This window comes from Etheostoma cragini, chromosome 15, assembly GCF_013103735.1.
Source record: "Etheostoma cragini isolate CJK2018 chromosome 15, CSU_Ecrag_1.0, whole genome shotgun sequence".
In the NCBI taxonomy this organism is placed as follows: domain Eukaryota; kingdom Metazoa; phylum Chordata; class Actinopteri; order Perciformes; family Percidae; genus Etheostoma; species Etheostoma cragini.
In genome coordinates, this window is record NC_048421.1 from 1,140,956 (window position 1) to 1,150,555 (window position 9,600).

Sequence of the window (9,600 nt, forward strand, 5' to 3'; positions counted from 1 at the left end):
ATACAGTATTAGGGACCACTAAGGTCTATATAAAGAGACTTCAGATACAGTATTAGGGACCACTAAGGTCTATAGAAATCCAGAGAGGGAGCTGGTTCCTCACTATTTGCCTCTGGACCGCGTGGAGGATAGAGGGAGAAAGACGGATATGATTGGCTGCACCTTTTTTTCTGTTTTGCCCTCCTTTTTGTTGCTATGGGTGACAGATTCCCTTCCACCAACACTGTCGCAATCGTTTCTGGTCCCCCCCCCCCTCCCCTCCCCCAAAACTACAGAATAATCTCCATCTCCATCTCCATCCCTGTCTTTGTTTCAACTCTCCCTCCTCATTGATTTCTTTTCTTTGTCTCCGCTCCGCTCTCTCTACGTCTATATTTAGACGGCGCTCTGAATTCCTCGGCGCCTCTTTGTTCCTTTTTTTGGTTTTAAATCTCTCCCCGCTGTTGTCTCGGCGCTTCACCTCCACCGCACAGCTGCACGGCTGACCTACATCCTTTCCTCCAGTCGTGTGTGCAGAGTGGAGTCTCTACCCACTTATTGGGTCAATGGGACAACGCTCTAAAAAAACAACAACAACACATCATTCTCCTTGTTCTGCCGTGCCTCCGTCGTGTCAAACAGCCGCATGTCAAATGTCAAAGGCTCACTAAGGTAAACCAAGACTGGGAAGTCAAGCAGAGGGGGAATAAAATCCAGACCCCTTCCACCAGGGACGTACCGATGGTTAAAATCGCGACGGTTAAAAATGGAGATTAATGAAGATTAGTCAACCGCTTGATAGAAAAATGACTCGTGATGCAGTTTTTGCAACGTCCTAGAGTACGTAATACACTTCAGATTTCACTTCAGACGTCACTATGTCTTCTTAGCTTCTCTGAAGACATACACTGAACAAAATTATTATTATTATTATTATTATTATTATTATTATTATTATTATTAACGCAACACTTTAGTTTTTGCCCCCATTTTTCATGAGATGAACTCAAAGATCCGGCACTTTTTCTAGGTATGCAAAAGGCTTATTTCTCTCAAATAAGGTTCAGAAATTGGTCTAAATCTGTGTTAGTGAGCACTTCTCCTTTGCCGAGATAATCCATCCACCTCACAGGTTTAGCATATCAATATCTGATTATTAGATGAGATTATTGCACAAATTTAGCATATCAAAATCAGATTATTAGATGAGATTATTGCACAGGTTTAGCATATCAAAATCAGATTATTAGATGAGATTATTGCACAGGTTTAGCATATCAAAGTCTGATTATTAGATGGGATTATTGCAAAGGTGTGGCATATCAAGATGCTGATTACACAACAGAACTATTGCACAGGTGTGCCTTAGGCCGGCCACAATAAAAGGCCACTCTAAAATGTGCAGTTTTAATTCATTGACATGTGAAATAAGCCTTTTGTCTGTGTAGTACATCTTTGAGCTCAGATAATGAGAAATGGGTGTCAAAACAAAGTGTTATGTTCAGAATTTTGGTCAATTTGGAGTACTTTGATGTGGGATTTGTTTCAGAAATGTTGATTATACATTTTTATTTCTTTAAAGATAAGATGGGTTTGGTGATGGGGATTTGGGGTTTTGTGTCAAACTTAAAGGATCTTACTCTATAACAGAAAAGTCTATCTCTGTAGGGATCCTTTCCATAACGCTGTCAGACAATGAGAATAATAATCTGAGCCTGTCAGTGGCAAAAAGAGAACTTTTACTGGACCCAATTGTAGATCCGCAATTAACCGTTCATTGGAGCTTGTGTTGACGCTGCCGACAGAAGCGATCTTGCTTAATACTGGACTAACTTCCAAGACGGTTGTTCCTATCAGTGATTTAGACAAAAAAAATGACAAATTGGGGTCCAGGATAAGTAAAAAGTTACCCTTTTAGGGCTCTCAGCATGTGCCAGACTGATGCAATTTCTGCAGCATTACATTATTTATTTGTGCACTTCCCTCAGTTGCCATGAATGCCGTTTTGAATTCTCTTACATTTGATTTCAACTGCATGTTTAAAACAAAACTACCAGGCGACAAGATGAAACAGGACCAACGGCACTGAAATCAATGCCCTCATTACATCACAAAAGACAACATGCCAGGATGAGGGTGAGAGGTCACAGGCTGCAGACAGAGCAGATCAATAGCGGGTAAATAGGTCAGACGCCGAGGACTAGCGACCATTCATTAGTCGCCAGGGGCGATACTGTCACTTAAAGCCAGACATGTCAAAACAGGAAAGGAAAGCTGTTCGGATGTAGAAATGTGTCTTCGGTCACTATGAATGCTTAGAGGAGAAATGACAAAATAGGCCTTAAAATAAATATGTTTGAGTCTGCTATGAGAATGCAAAGCAGTCCACATGGACTAAAATGTGTTTCTGTGTTTATCTTTGCAGCTTTTCATCGAAGAGAGGCAGACAGACGGAGAGAGAGCGAAGCTCCCCAAGAGACTGACACGCCGAGGTAGACGGGCCGACCTACATCCTGCAGTTTGCAGTATCTAGGACACTTCTCCGCCAGCTAAGCGTCACCATCCAACAACAGAAAGCAAGAAGAAAAACTGAAATCTGGGCTTTTTTAAGAAAAGAAGACCGATCCACTAACAATCTGGACACCAAAAAAAAGTGGATAAATGAGGGTTTCTAATGCGGAGCTCCAGCAGTTCTTTATCTTTCTGGCTTATTCGGACACTTGAGGACTTTTCTGTCAAAGCGACACAGAACCTGCGATAACCAGACTAAGAAATTTGCTAGAAAGCCTTCAAAGTTGTTTTTGTCACCACCTCCCTCCTCTTCTTTGACCCCTGACCTGGTTTCTTCCCTCCCCCCCCAAAAAAAACCTTTCAAACTGGCTGGCACTAGACAAATATGGAAAGTCTGACGTCAGCTCTTAAGACATTAAACAAAAACTCAGGGGATAACGCCAACTGCGTTGAGACCTTCAGCAGTTATGAAGAGTCTCTTCCTTCTGCCGAAGGGAGTCCAGCTCGCATGGGTCGCCTCGCCAAGGCCAAACCCAGTATGAGCTGCAGGCGAAAGCGCGAGTTCATTTCGGATGAAAAGAAGGACGCCTGCTATTGGGAAAAACGCCGCAAAAACAACGAGGCCGCCAAGCGCTCCCGGGAGAAGCGACGTCTCAATGATATGGTCTTGGAGAACCGTGTCATTGCACTGAACGACGAGAACGTGAGGCTGAAGACGGAGCTGCTGCAGCTGAAGCTGCGTTTCGGCCTCATTAACACTGCCTCCTATATCGAAAAGAGCCAGCAGATCGGTGGAGGCAACACGGGAAATGGAGGCTCGTCCTCATCCCCTTCTTCTTCTACAAAGTACTACTCCAGCGGTTACTCTAGCGGTTCTCAGGTGATGATGAACTCTGATTCCTCAGAAACAGAGCAGTCTGGACGCAACGAGGGCCACAGGCAGCTGGTCAAATACTCCCCGCATGGCTCCCTCTCTGACATGTCCGACGGCTCCTCCAGGGACAGTCCTGAGCCAATTCCTTTCAAGATCAAGCAGGAAGGTGACAGGTTAGAGATGGACATTGCAAACGGCACCACCACGCAGATCATGTTCAACATCCACCCTGGTCTGGCGTCTGTGCCTACTCACCACCAGATCCAGCAGCATTCTCAGGAGATGGAGCCAGCACATCAAAGCCAACAGCAGCCCAATCCACAGCTCCATCAGGAGCCTGTTAGCGCTGTCAACACTGTCAGCCAGCCGGCCCCTCACCCACCCGCTGCCCAGAGGAGCGTCATTCTGTACGGCTCCAGCAGTGCCTCCTATCCTGTGGACACCCTGACGAGGCACCAGGAAATGGATCTGCAGGCAGCCCAGAAGCGGAGCAGCGGCAGCAGCCAGACGTGCTTCACCCAACTGCCGCAGTCTCTAACAGAGGGTACCACAGAGACACTGGCTGAGGTGACAGAGCAGCTGGAGAGGAAGACATTAGACTCGCCTCTGTATGAGCTCTCGGAAAGCCGCAATGAGCCTGAAGAGAGACAGGTGTACCGACGTTGCCAACTTGCCCAGCAGCAGGGGAGCGATTCACCTGCAGAGTTCCTCCAGAAACAAGACGACGGGGTCAATTACTCGCACCTGTACCAGCATCTGCAGCAGCCTCATCATTCGTACCTCAGTGCCCAAGACGAAGAGCCACCTTTGCTTACCTACGAGGGGCAGCACGGGAGCGAGGCTTACTACCAAGGCTCCTCGAGCAAGGACACATCCTCCATTGACGGGGATCTCCGGAGCTCTGACAAAGAGGCCTCCACGGATGAGGACGAGTCCCCCTCATCATCTTGCTCAGATGTGGGCAGCTACCACAACCAACATCATACCAGCTTACACCACCCTGCCTCGCCTCTTCTGTCCTCCCAGGGATGCTCACAGGCCCAGGGCCGGGATCCCCAGGGGGAGGTGAAGGGCACAGCGTTGCCCCACAAACTCAGACTTAAACACCGGGCCATGAGCAGCAGCAGCAACTGCTCGGGCCAGGAATCCCCCACAAGCCCTCCCTCTGCCACGCCGCCCCCCCTGCCCCAGCACCCTTACTTGTCGCTCATACCGCAGCCACGAGAAAGCCAGAGTGGAGGCGGTGAACAGACGGCATCATGGGAGGAGGGCAGAAAGGAGAGTGGGAAAACGGAGACGGGTGGACGACAAAACAAGAGGCGAGATTAGGTGACTTTTACTTGCCCAGTTCAGACCAAAGATTCAAAGACAAGACAAGGTAAATCTTGCAAATTTTTGCAATTAAGCCGGGCTGCAACTTTCTAAAACATGCCAGTTTACACCAATGAGAGGACACAAGCGGTGTATCATCGGCATATAGCAAATATTTTCTGTAGATCCATTATAACTTCCAACTTCCAAGTTTTTTCGTCGCTGAATATAATTTGTAGCATCTTCAAATATAATTGATAGTGAGAGTGAGATAGATAGAAATTTGAATGAATTTCTAGTCTCTAGAAACTTGCAAATTCTTGCAATTCGTTTGGTTTGCAACTTTCTGAAACTTGCCAGTTTACACCAATAAGACAACACAAGTGGTGTATCATCTGCATATAACAAAAATTCTCTGTACATCCATTATAACTTCCAACTTTCTGGTCGCTGAATAAAATTTGTAGCATCTAAAACTCCACCAATTTGACCAGGCAACAGTTTGTAATATAGAAATAAAGTGGATTATGGATCATTTTTTTCTATCGGTTGTAGCTGACTTTACAAACTGACTTCCGTATTGGCTGTTTAACCCTCCTGTTGTCCTCGGGGCAAATTTGACCCATGTTCACAGTTTCTAAATCAGAACATTTGGGTTTCTTTCAACCAAATTTGATTGAATTTATGATGTTTTATTTAATTGTACAGAATTATTCTGACTTCACTTTGGCAGTCTGTGATTATCCATCAACATACGTTCCTCATAACTTAGATATAATTTCATATGGGCTGCTTAAAACCCCAAAACAATGAGTGTAAAGCTAGTGGGAAAAATCTTAAAAATTGCTAGAAAAATGTTGAAAATCAAAAACGATGAAGAGACAAAAACGTGGAAGTTAGTGGCAAAAGTATATAAAAAAAAACAAAAAGAGAATTTTTTGAGCAAATCTTTGGTTTGAACTGGGCTTTAGACCTCGTCTCAACAAAAGACATCCAGTAATTTCTCCTTTGAGAACTACCCTGCCATCATGCCTTTTGCCCTAGGATCAAATCCTCTCCTCAAGCCCACTGGACCGGAAGATGGGCTTTTCTACGCCCCCACCAAATCCCCAATGTCACCATAAAAGGCTGGACATCTTGTAGGGCTGTATCATAATTGTATATATTGTACAGATTTGTCATTTCTTACAACCTCTTCATACTTACAGAAGCACTTTTGTTTATGTGATGAGAGGAGGAATGGAACTACAGTACCTGCTTTTCTACTTTAGTCAACAAAGCGTCATTCAGATCACACGAATGTAGGAAAAGTGAAAGTTTTGAGCTTTATCAGTACTATAAAATTGGTACATATCTGACTGTAGACAAACATACACATGTATGGCTATCTGCCTTAATTAAAATCAAATGCAAACGGACTCTGGGGACCTTCCCTCGACCAAAGAAGCAACAACACTACAAATATCAAGTTCCATACCTCTTCCCAGATCCTACCTCTACCATCCTTTCCCCAACCATCTCCACTGATTCACAAAAGATTGCCATAGTCTTTATTTTTTAAGCACTTGGTTTGTATAGTACTGTGATATATGAACATATGTATCTATTATGAATATATATTTTGCAAAGAAATTTGAATACAAATTCAACGTAAATGTGACAAACCTACAACGGTAAAAGAGTTTTTTTTTTGAAAAAGTGACCATCCTAATATGAATCATAATTACTGTGCAACCAATGCAGTCTCACTCCCAGCGCATCAAAGAAGACAACGCTCGGTCCTTCGGTCTTAGTTACTGACGCACGGGGCTTTCAATTGCAATGTAATCCAATCTGCAGCGCTATTTTACACTCTAGGTTGGGACTCCACGCGTCCCTTTTTACACCCTTTCCACCAATGCAAACATAGTTTTAGGTCTGGACTGATGCTAATGTCCGTTTGCAGTTGACGAATCTTCCATGAACGGTTTGCTTTTCCTAGAGAGCCTCGTCATTACGTCCCACTATGCATCAGCGTAAGACTCCGCCTACAAAGTCTCAAAAGTCAACTTGACAGCGAGACAGTGTTAAGCAGTTGCGAGTGCTTTTTGGAGGCTTGAGTCGTCACATGGCCATGCTCACAAAACCAAAAATGTGGAGAAATGCTCGTTACCGCGGATGCTTTTCTGCTTGCGGATCCTGTTCTCTCAGCCTACATCACGTGCATGTGACTGGTGTTTATGTGCGTGGGTTTTGAGACTTAATGAAACGCCATGCATAGACCACGGCTGCTTCAGTTTCAAGTCTAGACTACAGCTCTGGTTTTTAGTTGGTCTTGTTGCTCATGATAATCCCGCGTTCCCCAGCCCCTTACGTAAGCAGTTCTTGGTTCTAGACTAGCAAAGTGTAGGTGCTGCTCTGTAACTAGTTATTCTGTCTGAAATCCGGTTCTTTTGCTGTCAGAACGCGAAGAACTGGTCCGAGATTAGACATCAGCTTTAAACCAGCCCCCGAACTGTCTTGGTGGACAAGGGGTATCTGATGCTCTGGGTCACGACCGATTAGGCAACTCCTTGGTGAAAGTCCTGTTTTGTTTGACCCATCCACCAACGCAACAACCAATGTTGGTTGGACTCGCCACCATTGACGCTCTTCACACTGCATCATGGTACAGCGTCAAGGTCCAGTTTGTCCCATACAGACGCCGCATGGGTGCCTTTGCGTCAAAATCAGACGCTGAGAGCCATTGACCAAGCGTCTACCAAGTTGAGCTGGGAGTGAGATCGGGTTTGTACAGCCGCGTTGTCCACTGGACCCATTTTGCCCAAATTAAAACGCCTCTCTCTTGATTGTTAAGCTTTAGCATTAATCCTTCGTTAATGCTCTGTTTACACAGAAATGGCCGTCCACTTTGGCGCGCCAACAGCACTGAATGGAGAACACGTTGTTTCCTCATTAAAATGTTTTGGACTTCTTAACCTTTAACCAGCCTTTAAATAATCGGTGGAATTCACCAGCTGCAGGCTTTAAGCCTCGAGTTTATTTGAGCTTTATCAACCATATCTTGTTGTTGTTGTTGTTACCATTCACTGGCCCAATGTATTTACTGTATTTCCCTTTTTCTCCACACGCCCATTATTGTAGAAAAGTCCACAGGAACATAGACGGAGAATGTGTACAGACCTTTTTAAATACAAACTTCAGTCTTGAGTTTGAACTGTAATGGAGATTTTTGTGGGGGGGTGGTCAAGTAATGAAAACAGGTTTTGTTGTGCAACCAAGCAACGGCCCTTTAGATTTATACTGGCTCCCAGATAATTGAGAGATTGTGGAATAAAAGACAAAATCCCTCAAATGCTCCAATTAGTGCACATAAACTTAAATTAACGACATAAATGAAAGGGTTGGGTTTATTAAAAGAAATCAGATTCAAGTAGATCTTCATTTGAATGATGGGGTATCGATTCATAAAACCCCCCCGAGATGGATCCTTAAATTTCATTATTCAATTTTATTTATAGTTGCAGTAGCTCAAGGCATAGCAGGGCATATTAGAGCATAGCAAGGCATATAGCTGGGCATATAGCAAGGCATATAGCAGGGCGTATAGCAGGGCATAGCAGGGCAAATAGCAGGGCATATAGCAGGGCATAGCAGGGCAAATAGCAGGGCATAGCAGGGCATATTAGGGCATAGCAGGGCGCATAGCAGGGCATAGCAGGGCGTATAGCAGGGCATATAGCTGGGCATATTAGGGCATAGCAGGGCGCATAGCAGGGCATATAGCAGGGCATAACAGGGCATAGCAGGGCAAATAGCAGGGCCTAGCAGGGTGTATAGCAGGGCATAGCAGGGCATATAGCAGGGCATAGCAGGGCGTATAGCAGGGCATAGCAGGGCAAATAGCAGGGCATAGCAGGGCATATTAGGGCATAGCAGGGCGCATAGCAGGGCGCATAGAAGGGCATAGCAGGGCAAATAGCAGGGCATAGCAGGGCATATTAGGGCATAGCAGGGCATATTAGGGCATAGCAGGGCGTAGCAGAGCGTATTGCAGGGCATAGCAGAGCGTATTGCAGGGTGTATAGAAGGGCATACAGGAGCAAGTATTGCAATGAAGAAAGCACTTGGCGCTGTTAATAATGCAGTAGCTAAGAAGGTCTCTCTGATCTGATCAAATCTATATAGAACCAAAAATCTAATTGGGATTGGAATCGATGCCCTAATAAATGACCTCCCTCCAATGTGCCTCCATTATAATATTCATTAATTTATTTTTTTTGATTTTACCCCTTTCTCATTGCAGTTCTGCTTCTGGGCGGTTGAGGACTTGCCTGCACTGGATCCTAGTTTAGTCTATGTGTCACGTTTGGCTTTTTGGTGCTTGTGTATAAATGTAAAGTTCCCCCACACCCCCAAACAACACTGTAATGTTTATTTCATTAGTTTTATATCTTGTTTTTTCGTCAAGTTGCTGTTTTCTCGATGCCGTGTCTTTTCTCCTGTTGACTGTGATGACATGTATTTGCCTCATTCCTCCTCCGCCCCCTCGGCTCTTTTTTCAGTGTGTATTAATCAGTAATGTTTGTGGTTTTTGCTGATGGTTTTAAGAAAAAGAAAGAAAAAAACAAAACAAAAAAACAACAGGATAAGATGGTGCGGTGTTCAGAGACGGATGGTGGTTGGTCTGGTCGGTCGTTACCATCGCTTCCTTTTGCCATGAATATGTATGTAAAGACACTAATGTTCATTGTGGAAGAGGGGAGCATTTCAAAAGTGGAAAAAAATCAAATAAAAACAAATGTTGACTTTATCAACATATCATGAAAACAGCCTGCTTTTCTCCGTTCTTTCCACCCAACTGTCGGCTTAAAATACAGGGGCATAAGTATACACCCCCCTATGTTAAAATACAGGGGCATAAGTATACACCCCCCTATGTTAAA

The 9,600-nt window shown here is 44.6% G+C and overlaps 1 protein-coding gene across 1 annotated transcript; it reads left to right on the forward strand.

Annotated features, from left to right (window-relative positions):
• The first annotated feature begins 2,402 nt into the window (after positions 1 to 2,402).
• Positions 2,403 to 4,969, forward strand: LOC117958252 (nuclear factor interleukin-3-regulated protein-like). Its single transcript, XM_034894563.1, has one exon. It carries the CDS (start codon positions 2,876 to 2,878, stop codon positions 4,691 to 4,693), a length of 1,818 nt encoding a protein of 605 aa, XP_034750454.1. The 5' UTR covers positions 2,403 to 2,875; the 3' UTR covers positions 4,694 to 4,969.
• The last annotated feature ends 4,631 nt before the right edge of the window (positions 4,970 to 9,600 follow it).